The 20,560-nt window shown below is 42.5% G+C and overlaps 1 protein-coding gene across 2 annotated transcripts in view; it reads left to right on the top strand.

Annotated features, from left to right (window-relative positions):
- Positions 1–20,560, top strand: part of ABCA12 (ATP binding cassette subfamily A member 12) — a 111,118-nt gene that overhangs the window by 62,457 nt on the left and 28,101 nt on the right. For both annotated transcript variants that reach the window (XM_083840588.1, XM_083840589.1), the window contains 18 exons: positions 19–143; positions 911–1,084; positions 2,087–2,251; positions 3,056–3,257; positions 3,806–3,945; positions 4,499–4,618; positions 5,754–5,844; positions 7,210–7,389; positions 8,838–9,144; positions 11,718–11,832; positions 13,167–13,496; positions 14,365–14,434; positions 14,535–14,669; positions 15,352–15,507; positions 16,244–16,421; positions 17,971–18,189; positions 18,848–19,044; positions 19,442–19,602. In XM_083840588.1, the coding sequence (XP_083696714.1) occupies positions 19–143; positions 911–1,084; positions 2,087–2,251; positions 3,056–3,257; positions 3,806–3,945; positions 4,499–4,618; positions 5,754–5,844; positions 7,210–7,389; positions 8,838–9,144; positions 11,718–11,832; positions 13,167–13,496; positions 14,365–14,434; positions 14,535–14,669; positions 15,352–15,507; positions 16,244–16,421; positions 17,971–18,189; positions 18,848–19,044; positions 19,442–19,602 (3,065 nt within the window). The remainder of the gene's footprint in view (positions 1–18; positions 144–910; positions 1,085–2,086; positions 2,252–3,055; positions 3,258–3,805; positions 3,946–4,498; positions 4,619–5,753; positions 5,845–7,209; positions 7,390–8,837; positions 9,145–11,717; positions 11,833–13,166; positions 13,497–14,364; positions 14,435–14,534; positions 14,670–15,351; positions 15,508–16,243; positions 16,422–17,970; positions 18,190–18,847; positions 19,045–19,441; positions 19,603–20,560) is intronic.

Here is a 20,560-nt window from a genome sequence, read left to right on the forward strand (position 1 = left end):
TTTTGATTTCCTTTACAGAAAAGTTAAGGGATGTCTTTAAAAATGTGGACCAGCTCAAAGAGGATCTCAAAAACATGACAGGAATGTCCACAGCCAGTATTGATGCTCTTCTGGAAACATCTCTCCCAGAAAACAGCAGTCATGTAAGCTTGCTGTCATTGTAGTGAGAGATCCTGTTGACAGCACAGAGAGAAGTAGACAGTCCCACAGGGATAGACAAGGGACATAGATCAAAACAGCCACCAGAAATGCAGTAGGATGTCACTGACATCAGTTTAGGCATTTGAGACCGAGAGCCATATGGTCTTTTTGGCTGTCACGAGTAGCTGGTAACAGCCACACGCTGCCTGGTGAGTGATTGCTCTGATCTGCAGTGAGGGCACAGTTCGCTCTAACAGCCTAATGAGGACAAGTGAGATCCTTGGTGGGGTCCTCAGTGCTGAGGAGTTGTTGTAGTCCAGATGGAAAAGCACAGTTCTAAACAGGATTCATGAGAGCAGTCAGGGGTCCAAAAATAGCCTCCCATAAGGAGAGATGAGCTTGCCTTCTTCAGCCTCCTGTGCAAGCAGAGCTCCAGATGCTTTTCCCCTTCCCAACCATCTTGTCTGGAGTGAACCCCGAAGAGCGCAGTCTTTTTTAGTCTTCACATGCATCAGTCAATGGGAAACTGAAGCCACAAAAGCTTTTACTGCTCTGCAAGCTAGGCAGTAAAACACAATCTTTAGGATTTGTCCCTTGCAGTGGGAGTAGTAGGTAGGCATATTCTGGTTCTCAGGGCTGAAATATGACATTGTGGAAAGAACAGCAGCAAGGCAAGATTAAACTATGCATAAAGGCAAGATTAAACTATGCATACTGGAGTGAGCAGTCTACTCCTTGACAAATCTTTTCTTCCTTTCTGCAAACACAGCTCATTTCTCAGATCCTCCAGCTGGAGTCCTGTAGCACCCGTCCTTCCGACCCACAGCTGCAAACCGTAGCAGAGGAGTTCTGCAATCTCTCTGTGTCAGAGAGGACTCGTGAGATGTACATCCTGGGGGTCACCCTGTTACAACACTTAGACGTTTATAATTTCTTATACAAGGTTAGTGCTGGATTTGTAGAGTGCTTTCTATAGTCTTTGCTGCATGTAGTGGCTGAAAGGTCATAAAATATCATTGCAGTGGCCAGGAGCAATGCTGATTTACACAAGCCAAAGATCAGGCTTTTCTCATGCAGTAATTTTTATTGCGTATCCATGCTGTGACAGTGTAGATATAAATGAAGATCCCAGCTGGTGTAAACCCGCAAACCTCATTTAGAGGCACTAGACCTGCTCCGAATGCCTCCCTATCTGCTAGTATTGTTTATGTGCTGTCACAGCCTCTTGAACATTCCCAGCTGAGTTCAGGATTCCCAAAAACAAGACACCAGGCTAAATTTTTTCTATCCCTTGAAAATGGAAGCCCTGAAAAACATCCTGTAAAATATATTTTCCCAATCTAGTTGTCACTGCCAAGTTATTAAACGATTCAAATATCCCCCACATACATGTATATAAACAGCAAGTCAAAGTACTGTTCACTGAGAAGTGTGGATTGAATACACATTTTAAAACACTACAGAAATCACAGAATCACAGAATTGAAGGGGTTGGAAGGGACCTCAAAAGATCATCGGGTCCAGCCCCCCTGCCAAAGCAGGTTAGAAATGATCCTGAGTGGAACAGAAGTTACTAAATGAGAATGCCAATTAATTTGTCTTAGGTCAAAATTCACCTGTAGTGTTTGACGTCTCTGTTGTATGAAAGGCCACCTCTCAAATTATATCCCAGCCAACATCTAGCACGTTTCCCAACTGTAGGTGTTTGGAAACATGCACCTTTTAGAATATGTAATAGTCACGGGAGGGGGTTGCAAAACCATTTGTGGATTTAGGAATGCTAATCTCATTCAGTTCCCATGGGACATGTGCTCCTTAAACCTCCTAACAGTATTGAACATCCCACAGTCTCCATTTTGGGATTAAGAGAAGATCATGGGTGCGTGCATACACATGCACACAGATTCCTGCTAATCATAATTGATTTCCTTCCTGCCTCTTGCAGATGTTTTTCCCTAAGGAACTTCAGAAACCTGTGGACAAGATGTTAGGCGTTCTGACAAAGATGAAATATTACAGACACCAGGTTGAGTCTGATGTTGATCCACTGTTGCAAGCTATTCATTCACTGAAAAAGCTCCGCCAGTCTAGAAGGATGTCACTGAGTAAGGTATGTGTAGTCTGCATGTGCTTGGGAGGTAAAACACCATTGCACCAGTTTTCATAGGAATTTCTTATTGTAGAAGCTGAAGGTGCATTCAATTGTGGCTTACTGTTTCTCTTTTAAAATAGTGATGCCATAAAACTAATCTCTATCAAACTGACATGTTGCCTGAATAGGAGTGCTTAGATTTGGAGCATTGAGACAGCCTGGTGTCCAGTGTGGTTGGAGGGGGGGGTGACACTAGGAACAGAAGTGCAAGGGATGAACAACCCTCTTGAAGGGGAATAGACTTCGAACAAAATACACAGATGCACTGGAAGTGGTCGGTGTGTGAAAACAGCTGGAGAACTGCCCACTGAAGGCTATTCAAAACCATTTAAGTGAGCAGCAAAAATTCACTCCAGCTTTGGTGTGCGTTAGATCACGCTTGTAGCCTCAAGGCTACCCAAAACATTCACTACAAACCCAGTCCTGTTGCAACAGCTGCAATAACTTTGGGTTGCACTAACAGCATCCACCACTGGATCCCGTCCCTTTCTGTTCCATAGTCTTGTATGTATGGCACCAGGCACCCTTATTGCACGTGTGGTAGGCGATTCTCACATTGAGTCTCATGCCTTGAAATGACATTAGCCATAAAATCATGATTTCTGGGGAAAGCCCCTTATTCTGTAGAGATAAACTTATTTTAAGAAATCAGTATAAGAATGTTTATTCCTTTCCTTCTATTACCTCTTTTTCCTCTCCAGAATAGGGTGTTTTTAACAGGTAGGATTTATTTGTTTGGGTGGTTTTTTTCCTCTTCTGCAGGCATTATTTAAACCAAATGACTTTAAGATAACACGTGGCACATTTAAATCCATGTCAAAAGTTCTCTGCAACCAGGATATCACACCCCTGTTTTTTGAGTCCTTGCTTCCCGATTTTGGAGACCCTGTAAGAAACAGTTCTTCTGTAGAGGATGCCCATGTCCAACAGATGATGAGGAAATACGGAATTCCTCACGATTCCAGTAAGTCTGGCTTTTCCATAGGTAAAATACATTTCAAAACCAAACTCTAATGTTTAGAGAGATCCATCACTGAGCTTGATGTCTCTGGAGGGCTCACGATTTATGTTAGTTGAAGATCTGCTCCACCCAAATTATCAGTGGCTTATTTTCATAAATGTTAAAAGACAAACAGCCAGCATAGCCCAGCAGTGCTTGATACTGCGCTGTTTCCCAGTTGTTGATGGGGTGGTTCTAGGACTTGACGGGTCACCGCTTTTTCTTGATACGTAGTTTTTCTGACTGCGCTGACATTATTAGCTCCTCTGAGTTCACAAAACTGCATTTAACCTTCAGGCACAGAATCCTGGCTCGAATGAGGAGATTCTTGATGCCTTGAGTTCAGCAACAGGAGATTTTGGGGGTGGATTGCTTTTGTCAAACCCATTATTATCAGTCAGCAACGAGAGCCCTGAAGTCATTTGCTGGACACAGCAACAAATCGGACCAAGCTTTCTCATGTCTGGTCTACTTGTGCTCTGTGCAACTCATTTGTTTTTCTGCCCTTACAGCACCATTTTGTTTGTCCTTTTACCTGGATCTGGTCAAGACCCCAACTGGAGCTTTAATTTGGTCTTTTCTAAAACCAATGGTGTTTGGGAAGATCCTTTATACTCCAGATACCCCAGAAACTCGGGCAATCATGGGAAAGGTATGACTCTGTTTACAGTACATCAGGATATGCCCACTCAAAAGGATTTTAATTTGTGTCTAGCACGGACTGGTTTATTTGGGAAGCAGAAGTCTGTTTTCTGTCTGTTTGCAATATTAGATTTTTTTCATAACTCTATTGCTGGTCATATGAGTCATCTTTCATCTTGAAATAAATGTTACCTCCAAAAAAATCATGTTGTTCTACTTTTAATAGTACAATTATTTTAAGGCTTTCAATGTATGAAGTTTCACCTCCATATTTTCGGCAAGTAACAGAGATGTCTTCCAGGACAAATGCTCACCACTACGTGTGGCAAGCAGGCCAGTGATAGAAGGAAAGCTGACACCCAAGGCATGCTCCAAATGTCAGCTATGAGGCCTTATTTTTAAGTAATTACTTAAAGGGGCATTTTGCCAGACAGTAACAAGGTGCTAAGGAAAACCCTAAAGAAACCTAATTTAGTCTTAGCAGTTTTCCTTACTTATTTTTTAAAAGCTTTCAGGTAATTAGTAAGTGGATCCTTATATGTTGTTGTGTGCTTTTTTTATAGTCTAATGCCACCTTAAAGCAGATGGCTGATCTAGCCCTGAAGTCTCAGGAATGGCTGGACAAGTCTCCTGCCATCATGAATTCACTGACTAAGTTAAACGAGACCGTTCCAATGATCAAGGTATGAGATCTTACCCTGCCCTGTCTCTCTCACAGGAGGGAGGATGGGTTTCTTCGCTGAAATAAATTGGGGTTGGAGTGACCTCGGGGACACCTGAGCTCAGGCTTCTGCCCTTGGCTTCACAGCTTCTGTGCCTGTCTGCTTGTTCCCCTAACAGAAATACTGCTGGCACACCTTTCCATGCAAATCCTCTTTCTGAAATATGTCTGTAGTGTGCTCCTTGACACTGGCCATGCTGAGGGCTGCTGGAGGGCTAAGATGAGCAGGGAACGCTCTTCAGTTTGTAAATTAACTTTCTGCTTGATAGAGTGATCCAGCCAGCCAAGACCAGGCAAGAAATGACTTTTTCAGAAAATGAAACAGTATCTATAATAAACATGTAGCTTTGGTACACACGTAAGAGCTAGGAGATGTCTTTGTACCTCAGTGAATGTAAATAAAATTTCTTTTTCCCCTCCTAAGGAGCCTAGCCTTGGTTGGCTGCAGAAAGCAGTAGGCTGCAATGCTTCGCATACTTGCTTCACATTTGCTACAGTAGAAATTGTCTCCTTTTCTTAAAAACTATGAAAATGAGATCTCTGGAACCCTAAAGCATTCAAAGATAATTTCAGTGGCTGAAAATCATTGTAATTTCTATGGCACGGAGAGAAAATCCAGAGTGGATTATGCAGAAGTGAAATGAAATATTCTCTGCTGACTGCACTTGCTGGTGGAACAATGAACAATTCAGCCAAATAAAAATCTGACAGCCAATCTCCAAGCTAAATTTTGGACTCTACCCATTGTGTGCTGGCTGTGTTCACAGGACTTGAACAGACAGAAGTGAAATTTACTGCACTTTTAAGCCTCAGGTTAAACAAAGAGTATCCAAGATTTTTCCATGGGAGTCTGGTGCCTGGTGGAGAGTCAAAAGGCATCTTCTGTTGACTCCAAGTAACATTAGTTTTCTTTTTTTCATTGCTGACATTTCCCCATCCTGAAACAGAGAATGAAGAATGGAAGGTCAAGAAAGGAGTAGGAGAGGGTTGAACAAGCGTTAATGAAGGCAGCTGGTCTGTTGTATTTTAGCAATACGCTAAATAAGCTCGCGGGGTTTGTGGTCAAACTAATGCTTTTTCTCTTTGCTTGTTGACAGAATGCCCTGCAGAATCCTTTTGTGCAGGTTTTTATCAAGCTGATGGTGGATTTGGACGCAGTTGAACTGCTGAGTCAAATAAATGAGCTGGGTAAGTTGTTCCATATGTGCTGCCCTCCTACTTGTACTTCAGGTCCGGAAGCTGCAGAGTCACCAAACTTCAGTCATTCTCCAGTTCTGCTCTTCCATGGCCAGTATCAGATGCTTTAGTGTGAGGCAATCTCAGCCATGATTCAAAACTCTTGAAGTCTGTCTGTGGGAAAAGACTCTTAGAAAGCAAAGGGCTTGTACGAAGAGATGTTTCTCATGAGCGCTGAAGGAATAGTAGGATGGGAATCTCTGCAGCTGATTGTGGCCACTGGAGGACACTATTTAGCCATAATTATCACTTCAAACGAGCTACCTGGGATTCAGATGGGAAATGTGGAGAGCTCACTTACATTGCATTAGTGTTCAGCTTGAAAGTTTTCCGGAGCAGAAAAGGAAAGGACCCAATAAAGGAGCACAGGCTGGTGAAGCCAGAGGCATCATTACAAAAGATGCCCTGATGGCATTTGCTGTTCCCTGATGGTCTTGCATAGTCCTTCAAGGTGAGAGGTGCTGATCTGCACAGTGGTAATCATCAGCTAACAGCACTGGTGGTTGTATCCCTTCTTAGTGTGCAGTACGGTGATGGTAGCCCCCCTCCAAGCTGGTCTTATTGCCCCTATGCACATTTTCGGTGTGTGCATACATCTCAACGTATATCTGGTTTATGCCAGCAAAAGTTATCGTAAGCCAAGCGTGGTTTTAGTCTGTTAAAGTCTGAATGATGTGAACACGCTGTTCGTGATGACCCCTGTGCTATTTCATGAGTAGCATCTCCTGTCTGAACTCCCCATAAAATCATCATGCCTGCAGCAGCTGTTCCATATTAGTTACACCACATTATGCAGTCACCTTTTAAAACAGCCAGGCAACAGCAGCATCGTTATTAAACTTCATTATCAGGTTTAGTACACACATCAGCACAACAGACATAACTTTTCTTGATGTGCTTGGATAGAGCCCATTCTCCCCTGAGACAGCAGCTCAGCAGACGTGTTGATTACATCAAAAACCATGAGATGTGGAATGAATGGTGAGCATCACATGCAAGTCTAGAAACACAGCAGGTTAGTGGCAACTTCTGATTTGGGATGGCTGTCACATCACAGCGCTGGCATCCTCCCAAAGGCAAGCTCACGAACATATTACAAATGATTAACATAAAAATTGGGTCAACAACATGCCTTCGTTGCACTGCGAAGTGCAGAAATATGTTTTACACTTTGTGTTTAGTATGATGTCCTTTCTTCCTTTCTGGTGTCATTGTTGGTATAAAGAGCAGAATGGTTTGATGGATTTTTATTTTTTTTTTTTGCTATATGTACTGATGCTATTGTTTGTTTTTTTTTTTTGTTGTTGTTTTTTACAGATGACATTCGGCTGGAGTTACAGAACAACTCTGACATTGTCGATCAGTTGAACACATTAGCTACTCTTGCTGTAAATGTGTCTTCCTGCGTCTCATTTAATCGCATTTGGGCAGTCAAAAGCTTAGAAGAATTGGAAAGGATGGCTAAAGAGCTCTTTCTAAAGAATGAACTTTTTGCAAGTATGTAACAGAGTCTCAAGTACTGCTGTCAGTTGAAGTTAGCCTGGTACAGGATGGGAGTCCAGCCTACACAGGTTGGCTTTCCACCAGTGACTGTTGTGGTCACAGCTTCCACAGCACAGCCATCGATTTTCACCTAGAGCTATGGGTCCTGCACATTCAGACCTCCTTATGGCAGTGTTTTACACCATCCTGTTTATACGTTCTCTTTTCTTGTACCTCTGTCGTCTTTAAAAAGAAAGCCTTTGGTCATCTGGTGTTTTCTCTTGGTTAATTGAAATAAGTTTTGCTGCCCTTAGGAGATCTTCATGCCAGAGCTTCCTTCTCTCAGGCCTCCAGAGGGAAAAGATGCTTTGATTGAAAAAAAAATGATATAGTTCAATTTATTAGAAGATAATAAAGATCTTGAGATGCTCCGGTCCAGCACTTCATTATTATAATGGGTCTTCTCAGTCACACCTTTTACATTTGTGGGATTGGATTTCAGCTTCAGATCAGACTGCAGAGAGGAGAGCAGGGAATAAAAACTTATCCATTTGAATGATACAAACATGTCTTAATTCTTCAAGAATGCACAATATCTCCTTAATTAGGATTAACTCATAAGTTCCATGACCTGTTGGGTCTTGTTCCTCATAATTTAGGTGTAGATAGAAACTTTTTCTATTCTTTGTACTTCAGGCCCCAATAATACTTATCTAATCCCATAAAAGGAGTTTCCTCTATGTTTGCCTTCCTTTCCATTGCATGTTTCATATACAGAATAATCAGCCAAAGTATTCTGGAGAGAAAAAATGTGGTAGTGGCATATATATCAAACAGACATTTTAAAGAGAAAAGGAGTCCTGTCTATCAAACTGTTTCTGGTATTCCATTTCCTAACAGAAATTTGTAAAGCTTTTATATTCCCAGATATTTTTCAGCTTTGCAGGAGTTTCTGTGTGCACAAAAGTATGTCCATGAACCGTTGTCAATGCCACACTCCTGAGGTTTGTGTTACAGCATCACTATGTGAGCTCTGGTGATGGAGTACATTTGGGCGTGTTCACGAGAGATGCATGTGCTAAGAGACATACCCTCTAGATCTGTGACAGTCTGTATTAACAGCAAGATTTTTCCAAACACAGCTGGTTACTCTGAGAGCCTTTAATTTTTAAATACTCAGTGGGAGAAGACTTGAAGCCTTTGGGGTGTATTTAGCACCTGGAATCATCGGTCACATTTGGAAGTTAGGAGGAGCTGCAGTGATGTTTGCTTTCCACTTCCAAACTCTTGATAGTGACCATAAGCAGCCTGCCCATCTGAGCATTATTTGTGCAGCAAAGAAATGAAATGATGGACTGTAATGTAGAAAAGGCTTATAAAAATGAGGAGTTCCTACATATGTGTGTACTGCTCCCATGCTATCAACTCTGACTGAAGGAAAACCCTTCCCTTTCTGTTCCAAGGTATCATTTTCAAGCTGCCTTCAAGCCGGAGCAGCCCCGTCGGTGGGGCATTGGCCCTCCCTCCTGTACTCAACTACACCATCAGGATGAGCAGCAGGATTACACAAACCACCAACAGGATAAGGGAGCGCATCTGGACTGTGGGACCACACAACTCCACCTCGCAGAGCCAGATCTACAGCCGGGCATTTATCTATATCCAGGACAGCATTGAAAGAGCCATCATTCAGTTACAGACTGGCAAGAAGCTGGAGGAAATAGCTGTTCAAGTCCAGGCCATGCCTTACCCCTGCTACAATAAGGATATGTAAGTTTGTGGGACTTTTATCTTCCTGGTTTTTGTAAGCTCTTCTTGTCTGACTGGTGGAGTCGGCTTCACCAGCTGTGCTGGTCTCCTTAACACCTGTCCACATGGGGTGGAAATGATTTTGTGTTGTGATTTTTCAAGGGTCTGAACAAAAGGGGAGATTTTGGACCCTAGCATAAATGGCCTCTGTTTAGTTTGCCCAATCTTTTGCTTTCGGTGCTCTGTATGTGCCTGAATTGTCATGGTAACTACAGGTTTTACAGCTGGTAAAATTTGCTGTTCTTGTTTTACTTCAAAAGGTGGAGCTGAGTCTTGGGTTGGCAGGACTTGGGTTAAATAGGAGCGTTGGCTTGTTCTGCAGGTGTTTACGTGCAGACAGTGCGGCAGAACTTAGAAAACGTACTTATTGGGCAAAAAGAGCCCCTAGGTTTATGAGCTTTGTTCCTACAGATTGCCATCCAGCTGTGCTATTTGTTATTCATTCCACTGATTCGGGCTAATATTCAGCGTACAGTGAATAGTTCTCAATCCAGGTGCCTCTCTCACAGATGCTTTAAGAAGGATAAGAGGGAAGATGAAATTGTACCATTCATCGCCGCAGTAATGAGGGAGGAGAGAAAAGCTTTTGATGTGCCGAGTTGTCAGGGTTAACAGCCTGTTATACAGAGCAGTGCAGCATGAACCGTGTGTGGACCAGAATAAGTTCTGAATGGTAAAGTAGATCAAAAAGTTTTGGATCGCCTTCCTTTCCACTCGTCTTGAGCCAGATCTGCAGCTAATATAAACCATCTCTCTGCCAAGTGCAATAGAGAGAAGCCAATTTCTCACAGCTGAGGACCTGCCCCTCTGGCAAGGCAATTTTGGTCGGCATTGGGAAGCTGGCAACATGGTACATCCTCAGAGTTATTCCCCTGTCCACAGCTGGTGGCCAAGCTGAGTGGAAAACACACAGGGAAGGGATTTCGTGTCGCTCAGAAAGCACTGAAGGATGTTCAGCAGGTAATATTGGTAGGTTGGGCAGGCAATTCACACAGACATGAGGATCTCCTGTGGACCAAGTTTACAAACTGAACTTTGGAGCTCTGCATCTCGACTGCATGAGCTGAAAGATGACCTGGGAGCTATAGCAGAGCCCCTAACCTCCTGTGTCAGCCTGTCTTCTGCGAGCTGGGAACTTACCGTCCCTCCTTAGGGTAAATGCATGCGAAGTGCTTGCCAGTATGCAGGCAGGGAACATTCAAACCAAGCCTCAACTTCTTGCAGCAAACGTGGATTATTGCTGTGAGATAGTTTTGCACAATGATTAACTGGCTGCTGGGGGCACTTACTACAGTGTTATCTGTTTCTTTGCTTGTTCTTGGGCTGCTGAGAAAACAGCTTGCCTTTGGGTTTCCCTCTCCACCCTGGATTCAGAGAGCCATGAGTTTGCTCAATTATTAAACTACCTAAAGGCTTTGGATTTGCATCCAGTAGAAGTCATCATAAAATGGCTGTTTATCGATTCTTAGCACATAGTTACCGTCCTGGAGAGAAACAGGAGGAACATATGTACTACTACAAAGAAAGTATGGGAAATACTGATTTTTTTATAGCCTAGAGATAATGCACAAGGTGGTGATAAAAAAAAAAAAAAAAAAAGGTGGCGAAAAATTGGTAAAGCTACCAAAATGCCTTTTCATCGTTCATTATAAATATGACTTCATTCGCATGGAAGCATTTCCTAAAAGCGCTGGTTTGGGGAAATTTTGGGCATTACAATTCAAAAATGTAATTTTAAAAAAAAAGTAAATTAAAAAAAATTGCTATTGTGGATTGAACTTTTCCCAGGAATAATACCGATTTTTTATTTTTTTTTAAACCAGGTTTAAAAATAAGGGAGGAAAACGTAAGCCCTTTAGATACGATGAATTGAATCTCCCAATCTCCCACTGTAAAAACTTACTTTCCATCACAAAATGAGAATTGTACTTTGGGCCATTGTTGTGTCTTTTCTCAGTGCACATTTGGCATGGGAGGAAGGTTGTAAGGAGGAAGAACCAAGAATTACGAAGCCCACGTTGCAGACCTGGATCTGTAATACCCATCCTGTGGGGCAGCAGGACAGACACTCTGAGGGCAAGCACTGATATCCAACCTCAAGCACCAGGAAATATGGCCAGATAACAAAATTTGGCCATTATATTTATTGCCAGAATAGCTGGCTGATGGGGTGTTTCCAGGTTGGATGCACCCCACCAGAGAGCCAGGAGATGCCATTGCCAATGGTGGTTTCTTCTGCTCTTGCCAGTGGTGCTGCTGAGCAAAACTGCTTCCAGAACCTGGCTGGAAATCCCTGTGTGATTTAATAATTTTTTTTTTTTTTTGAACAGCCAGGAGTTTCATGAATAGAAAATCCAATGCAATGGCAAAATAGCCTTTTTTTTTTTTTGTAATTATTAATTATACTTCACATTTTGAAATATAAGCCTGTCTTTTCCTGTGCCAAAGTATTATTCTGAGAAATATATTCTGTATAAAGCTTTAATCCCCAGAACATTTTGTATTCAGCTAAAGCCTGCATTTGCCTTTTACAGGTTCTTAACCAGCGTGACCTACTCTCTTCCATTTGCTCTGATGGCTGCCTGGGTGCTGTTTATAGCTGATTTTGTTAAAACACTTGTTCAAGAGAAAGATCTGAGGCTTTATGAGGTACACTGAAACTTTCTGGGGCGTGTAAAATTATAAACAGATTTTCCTTATTAGTGAGTTGTAGGTCCCATGTGCAACATTAAATGGAGCAAAACAAGCATTAAGGAAAATAATATTCCATATACCTATTGTCTGGCCTGCAGTGTTTGAATTCTGACATTGTAACCAAGCACAAAAATGTAGAAGTGCAGGGCATTTGCCCTTGAAGTGGTGAGAATATTGCTTTGCCATGCTGAACACTGGAAACATGGGGACCTCACAAAATTACAAGTTTTCTGAAGATTTAAAGCTCCCTGAAAATTGAGTTTGAGTCGTACCTACTGGGAACAAAGACACAAAGGGACTTTCTTCCTATCCTTGAAGTTATTATACTTAATAATTCAGAAGGTGCTACATTTTACATCAGCTCCTCTGAAATGAAGTCCTTCCTTCAGGTTGCCTATAAGAAAAGAAATGACATTGAAACATAGGGAATTTACTGCAGTAACTTGGGTTTTCAGTATGAGCACAGGCAACAGATGAACAGCAAAGAACTTTTTGTAAAGCTAAGCTTCGGCAAACAACAAAAGCTTAGGCAGATTTGGTTTTTATCTAGTACCATGGAAATATATTAATTCACCAAAAAGCCTTTCTAAGAAAGTGCACCCTATGAACTCCAATGAGACAGACAATGAGTGAACCTCAATAGCTAGTTGACGGCCCCATTAGTTCCCAGTATAGTTTTGGGAACCCACTTTTGTTGTTTCTAAGACCTAGGGTGTCGGTTTTCTGTTTAGGTGTGTTATCTACAACAAGACAACAGCATTGGTCATTTCTTTTGGGTTCAGCAATACAAATTTACAGTTCTATAGGTCTTGTGGCTTTGATCATCAGCTAATATAAATTAATATCACTTCTGTATAACCATGCTAATTTATCTCTTATGCATTGCCTTGGGGATGTGTGTGAAATGGCTTGGTTTCAAAGAGACCTAAGAGTTTTTATGTTCAAGCCACGAAGTCAAATAGCATTATTAAAAAAAATAATAATAACCAAAATGCTTTAGAAAGGTTACAAACGTAATGCCAGCAGCTGCTTTGCAACTTGTGGGTTGCGGCACATGATGCTTGCAGATCCTGCCCCTGCTGTTCGTTTGCAATAGACTGCTTTGCAAACCCAGGGCATTCCAGAAATGTGGGAGCATGGTTTCTCCCTGGTTATCAACAGAGCAGTATGCCAAAGTAGGAAAGCATATTTTGTTTGTGTGCCCTATTATCACTGAAAAAAAAAATCTCTTAATAAACATTTGCCATTTGTAATTCTTTTTTTTTTCTTTTTAACCCTTCTCTCTGTAGTACATGAAAATGATGGGTGTTAATGCAAGCAGCCATTTTATCGCCTGGTTCATAGAATGTGCCATCTTCCTTCTAATCACTGTCACCTTCCTCATTGTTATCCTAAAAGTGGGTGACATCCTTCCCAAAACAAACACATCACTCCTGTTCCTGTACCTCATGGACTACAGCCTGTCCATCATAGCCATGAGCTACTTCATCAGCGTTTTCTTCAACAACACCAACATAGCAGCATTGGTGGGCAGTCTCGTGTACATCCTCACCTTCTTCCCCTTCATTGTGTTGCTTGTCATTGAAAATCACTTGAGCTTCTCGGTGAAGAGCCTACTGGTAAGTTCTGCTTTTCAGTAACAGGGATTATGTGTGTGGAAGCAGGCATTCCCCTTCAGTACACTTCAGTTGTTATTAAGGCTTGTGTCACAATTATACATGAATTCTAAATTCTAAATTCCTTTCTAAATTCCATCAGTGGGTGTTGACAGGTACGTAGCAGGAGAGCTGGCCATGGCCTGGTTCAGGGAGGCCTGGAATTAGTGGTGACTGAACACAATACTTGTGCCATTTTAGGGAGTTACCACCTGCCTGCTGAACCAGAGTAGTGTGAACCCTCGCAAATTGAAAGGCAAAAATGGGTTACCTTCAGCCACCACGAGCAGTAAGGCTGGTCAGTAAGGAATTTAGGTTTCAGGACTGTGAAGGAGGGCTGGCTCTGCTTGTCCTTTAGTTGTATGTATCTCAAATTCATAGTCACGGAAAGAGACACAAAGCCATGTCTCTTACCAAGGGTAGAAATAAATAGGTATTAGGTTCCAGAAGCTGTACTTGTTTTCTTTGAGTCCACCAAATTTGAGAAAGGACACCTGTTAATTCAAGTGGTAAAATTATTAGCCACCTCAGGTAATTTTCAATCACAACTTTATTTCAAAAGCCTAAATTAAAGCCCTGAATGAGGGATTAAGTTGGGTACTGGGAGTAGAAGCAAAAGGAGGGAAGTCTTTAAGGAGTTATTACAGACCATCACCAGAAGCACTGTCCATGATAAGCCTCATCCACTGCTCTTTGTGACTGTTGGAAAAAATCTCCCTCGTTTTTCTAGCTGTTGTACCAAGCCAGTGAGGTACCTGATTGGTTGTCTGACTTGATTTCTTTTTGAGACTAATTCAAAAATTGTTTGTTTTCAATTTTGTTTATTCCTCAGAGCCTGTTGTCCCCAACTGCGTTCAGTTATGCAAGTCAATACATTGCTCGCTACGAGGCACAGGGCATAGGTATGTTTATTGTACAAAAAACTAGGATTTGAGTTCCCATGGATGTGATGTTTCATTAACTAATATGGATTCTGTTGTATTTCTAAATTCCTTTCTGCAGGTCTGCAGTGGGACAACATGTATAAATCCCCAATGATTGGAGACAACACCTCCTTTGGCTGGATGTGCTGGCTCATTCTGATAGACTCCTTCATTTACTTCATCCTGGGGTGGTATATAAGGAATGTATTCCCAGGTAAGGATATGTTGCATTGAGGTTGCTGCTGTACCATTTCCTTTGGAAAACAATGAATACAACACTGGCTGATTCCAGTCTGCCCGCACAGGATATTTCTGTTACTAGACCAAAGGGCCCATGACTTAAGTGGTGGATGTCTGAGTATTAATGAAACTGGGACAAGACAGAGGGAAAAATAGGGTTCTTCTGCTTATCGTGTGGGTAGGTGAAACCCATAAGGAAGCTGAAGCCAAGGACACAGGAGGGTATGTTTGCTGTCTGGTCGGTGAAAATGAGAACAGAGCATGTTAGCCAGCATTTGTCAGCTGAGTGATTATGGGTTGCGTTACTTATATCATTCGATTTCAAAAAGTAATTCCTGCCTTGGGCAAGAGCCAGTACATTTATCTTTTGCTTTTCTTCCCCACCTAATGAAGCAGTCCACTGGCACACAGAAATCTACCCAGTGGAAAATGTAAAGTACTCCAACCCTCCGGCTATGAAGTTACTCAGAATAACAAATTAGCAAATGCTTCCTGTTGTGCCAATTAAGGGAAAATCCTCTACCAAGTATCAGTAGTACATGAAGCACATCAAGAGAGGAGAGATCTCTACGGAGTTCATTTTTTGTTATTTTGAGTGCAATCTAATAGTGGTGCTTTCTGCAGATACCTGGATGAGCTTCGTTTTCTTCTTGCAGGACGATATGGCATGGCTGCTCCCTGGTATTTCCCGTTCCTTCCATCTTACTGGCTCGAATACAACAGTTACCTCCCCTTCTGGAGTGAGAAACAAAGAGGCCTCTTCTTCAGCAAGCTGATGCTAAGGAAAGAAACTCCCCTCAACAATAAGATATGTATGTGAATTCTACATGGGGTAGCAGTGCCAACTTACACTTCAAGTAAACAAAGTGGAATTTGTAAAGGGGCACTGCTCTCAGAAAGCGCATTTCTGTGTTAATCCTTATTTTGTAGCACAGAAAAAAACGGAAACTGTTGCTTACCTGAATGGAAATTTGGCTTTTAAATTTTCCTTTTTCTTCCTATTTGATATGGAAATCCACTACTGATATTCACATGCATATTTGTGTATACTGTAGTTTGGCAGATACCTTAGATGCATATGCCTCACTCAACAATGCTCTGCGTAGAAAAACACACTTTTGTTTGTGCAAGCAAAAAGAAGTTTCCACTTGTCAAAAGGGATATGTGCTGCTTTGTTTGTTTCTTTAAATATTTAGCCTGTAAAATGTAGTGAGCTCACAGATACAAGCTTGCTGATGCTACCTAACAAAAATAATTTAGTAGTTTTGCTGTGCTTTCTTAGTATAGATTACGTTAGGTGCTCTGAAACATCTAAATATGGGACCTTTCGGAAGTGATTAACGCTTACTGTCAGGAGTTGTAAGAAGTTGCAGAAGTGAAAAGGAGAAATCCGGAAGAGCTCAAAATGATTCAGATCCTCTGAAATGTTCTCTACATTCCTTGTTGAAAGGCATCTACCTTTTCTGTATTTTATGCTATAAAAAGCCCTGCTTATTTATAAGATGAAAAAAAGTAACTGTCCTCTGCCCCTTCCCTTTGGTGTTGCAGGTGCCCCCCCTCCTCACCTGGAGCCAGAGCCCACTGACCTGACCTTGGGAGTCTCCCTCCGTGGCATAACAAAGGTTTATGGATCCAAAGCTGCAGTGGACAACCTCAGCCTCAACTTCTACGAAGGGAATATAACTTCCCTGCTGGGACACAATGGAGCTGGGAAAACGACGACCATGTATGTGCTCTTTAAAGTTGGGATGTTTTATACTGTGGGGCATGGCAGGGTGAATGAGAGAGCAAATGGGGCTGTGCAGGGTTGGGGAGCTGAATAAGATGCTTTATTAGGACAGATCGCTCCTGCAGTTTTATCTTGGTCTTAGACAACCTCAGCTGTCCCTTCATCTGTTAGAATTAAAGCTCCTTTGCTGCTTAGGAATATGCTTTTTAGTCTGGTAGGATCACTGTAATACACAGCACAGCAGCTGTTCCAGCATTTTGTTCCATGAGGCTTTGGTGCCTGGGGCTGGGTTGCTCTGAAAGCTGTGGGTAGCTTTGCACATGCCAAAGTTGAAATGATATTAGCACAAAAGCTTAATAAAGGTATATTTCAGCTGTACAGACTCATGTGTTGACTGGGCTGGGATGGCAGTAGGTTAATACATTGGCCTTCCAGCCCTTCTAGCCTTGCCATTTATAAATTATTGTTTGAGTTGTTAGATAAAAGCAGTAAAACAAACCTGTAGAACTTGATTTCTCCACTGATATATATATATGCATCACTCTGAAAGCAACATTAAGTTGATAAATAGAAGCCCCAGAAGAGCCAAAATCAGTAAGACAGATGTGTGCTTCATCTCAGCTTATTAGAAATTCATCTCACGTCCTCTTTGTGAAGTGTAGGCAAAGGTGATGTACAGAAAAATATAATGGCTTCTTGAAACTTAGTGCAGGCTTGAAATCCCAAGTAAGGTCACAAGTTACTTCTCCTCTCCTTTTTAATGAGGGTTAAAAGTCCCAGGAGAGGGAGCAACACGGGGAAGGTGAAAGGCAGTCAGAGATGCATCTTCTCCCTTTACTCCCTGCAGGACAGCTCTAAAAACAACCCATATTATGTAAGTAGTTATTCCAAGCAGAAGGTGTTTGACTCGGGTCTGTTAGGTAGGTAGCATTAGTAGGTAGTATTATTAGCTTGAACTAGTTGAAAGTGCTGCCCTCTGTGAGGTGCCTTGCCTGGAAGTCCTCTCCCATTCCTTGTTAATAATGGCAGTGAAATCAGGTTTCCCTGCCGTGATGTGGTTAGTATGATGAAGACGTGGTTTGCAATCTCTGATGTGGTTAGCAGTATGAGGCTGTCTGGATACTGCAGACAAACCTCAAAGAATGAAGAGTAACTGCATTACCTGAATTACCAGTGATTAAATGGGAAGTGAAGGGCATTCATGAGTATCGATGTACGGGACACACTGTGGTCTGAGTTGGAGAGGGGAAGACCAAGGAAGATAAAAGTATATGTGAAAAGTAGCCAGAGTTCCATACACAAGCTTGGTACTTGCCCTCACAATCCTACAGAGAGGGAGGAGGATGTTCTTTGATGTTAATTGGCCACTGCTCTGCCCAAGCATGGCAGGCAGCAGAAGAAGCTGTGTTCAGTTATTTCTGGCTGCAAGGAGTGCGGTGGTGATGGAGGGAAGCTTTGCAAATAATGATAGGTACAGGACCATGTAGAAAAAAATCATGTCTGGCTTTCTACTTAACTTTCTTTACAATTTATTTTTCCCTTTCAGATCTATTTTGACTGGGTTGTTCCCTACATCATCAGGTACTATTGTTGTCTATGACAAAGACATCAGGACTGATCAGGAGGTTATCAGGAAGAACATGGGTGTGTGCTTGCAGCACAACGTGCTCTTCAACTACCTCACCACGAAGGAGCACCTGCTGCTCTATGGGTACATCAAAGTCCCTCAATGGAGTAAAGAAGAGCTCTACCAAGAAGTTAAGAGGTATAAAACCAGCAGGGTTGGGGAAGAGTGAGAGGGCTCTGAAAATTATTGTGTGGTAGTGCCATTGCCCCTACAAAGCTCAAATGAATCGTTTTGAGCACAGTTGCAGACCCAGCCTGGAGTTCAAATAACGCCTTGGTCTGCCTAGAGGAGGATATTGAGTGTTGAAATCTGGGGCTGTAAGAAAACAACGTCTTTTCTCCAGGGGGTTCACAAGTTTCTCTGGCAATTCTTTGGAGATGAATTTATCGGCCTAAGGGTCTGGTCCTTGCTTCTTTACAATTTTCCCCAGAAAGGGATTTAATCAACCAGTCAGAAAGATGATGTCGGCTTTATTGGTTCTGCGGAGAAGTGAAACAGCCAGAACATCCCAGGGAATTTGGATCTTGGTGTTCTCTGTTGATGAGGTTGAGCCTTTAACCTTGGCTTGTCAGATGGAAACTTTGAAAACATCCTAAAAAAAGATTTTTTAAATTAAAATCCCAGTGGCTGAGCTATAGGATGAATCATCTCAGTGCACTGTGACCATTTAGTAGAGCAGTCCATACTTGAGCAGTTTTTCATTTGCAGTTATGTTTTTTGGGTATTTTCAGATTCCCTGCTTTTAAAAGATGCCTGAAGGACAACCTCTGGGGGTTGTTTTTTCTTTGTTTTGAAGGACTTTGAAGGAGACTGGACTGTACAGCCATCGTCATAAGCTAGCTGGTTCCCTGTCTGGGGGAATGAAGAGGAAGTTGTCTATAGCTATTGCTCTCCTGGGTGGATCAAGGGTGGTAATCCTGGATGAACCAACCACAGGGGTGGATCCGTGCTCTCGGAGGAGTATTTGGGAAATTATCTCCAAGAATAAAAAAGGTACTGTGATGAGATGAGATGCTGCTCAGTCACAAAAGCGATTTGTGTCGCTTGGAAATACGATATCAGTGGCTTTGAGAAGCAGTTTTTGGAGGCCACAGAGAACTAGCTGTGGGGATCTGGGACTTTGCAGAGCTTCTGGGTGCATTCCAGGCTCTTCTTGTAAATTCACAATGTCATTTGAAAATAAACTTTACGATAATACACAACTTATGATAGTAACTTTCAACTTCTCTCTAATGTTGTCTTTCATCCAGTTTCATTATTAATTTCCAAAAAGCACAGTTGATTTTTCACCTGATGCTCTGCGTGCCCTCATTCGGTGAAGCTTTCACGGGTCCTATGTAATCCTTTATGTCTGTTCTGTGTTGGTTGACATCAGTTTTCTGTTTCCCAGGCAGAACCATCATTCTTTCAACACATCACTTGGATGAAGCAGAAGTACTGAGTGACCGAATCGCCTTCCTGGAGCATGGGGGGCTCAGATGCTGTGGGTCGCCGTTCTACCTCAAGGAAACGTTTGGTGATGGATATCACCTGACACTCACAAAAAAGAAGGTTTGTGTCAGAGTCCTACAAATTTAGCCTCACTTTAAGATAAATGTGTGATGTTATGATAGACATCTTGGGTGGGAAACTGAGTCAGTTGTATGACGTGAAGGAAGGAGGCAAGTCAGTGTCCCACAGACATGAAGCACATTGCAGAAGGTTCATCTTAATCTTAGATCTCTGCCATGGAATGGTTGTTTCAGTCTAATTTCTCTTCCATGGAATGGATTCTTTATGTGACTGTTTTATTGCAGGGTGAAAATGGGATGCATTTTGGGTTGAAACCTCTGGTTTTGGACACACAGGTTAAAGCACATGCTGGCTTTGTAAACATGTAACTACAGCCTGTAGATTGCTATTAAGAACACTTCTTATATGCTCCAGCCACTGAGGTACACAAGACACGGTGCACTGTGCTCTCTGGCTCACTCTGTCTGTCCTGTGCTGGAATTCACACACTTTTATAGATAAGTTTCCTTCAGAAAGACAGCCTATATGGAGAGTTCCCCAAAACATAGGAGTCTTAGCTGCAGATCTAACAGACAAGGCAGAGGTGTGAATCTGAGCCTCCTGTGCCCAGGTGAGCAATGCAATCCTCTTTATCCTCCCTTCCCTTCTGGCCCTGGCTCCCTTTCATGTCCCGTGGGCATAGTCACCGCAGCAGGTACTGCAGGGAGCAGAGGCAGAGATGCCTGGTGTTTGAGCCCACATGTAGCATGAGCTCTCAGCAGCTTCATCTCTGAAGGGGAGCATCGAGGCTTGCTCAGGGATGCTGTTGGCAGGAGCTGAGGATGGAAGCAGTACCAAAGTGGTTGCGTTGGATGCAGAGAGAGGCACCAAAGTGCTCCTGAAGATCTGCATGTGAGCACGCTGTGTCTCAGGGAGAGATGCTGACAGAGCACGTTCCTTTAAGCAGAGGGAGGATCTCCAAACCAGCCACCAGGGAGGACATCATACCAGGCCCTGC

Source organism: Anser anser (assembly GCF_964211835.1).
Source record: "Anser anser genome assembly, chromosome: 6".
Classification (NCBI taxonomy): domain Eukaryota; kingdom Metazoa; phylum Chordata; class Aves; order Anseriformes; family Anatidae; genus Anser; species Anser anser.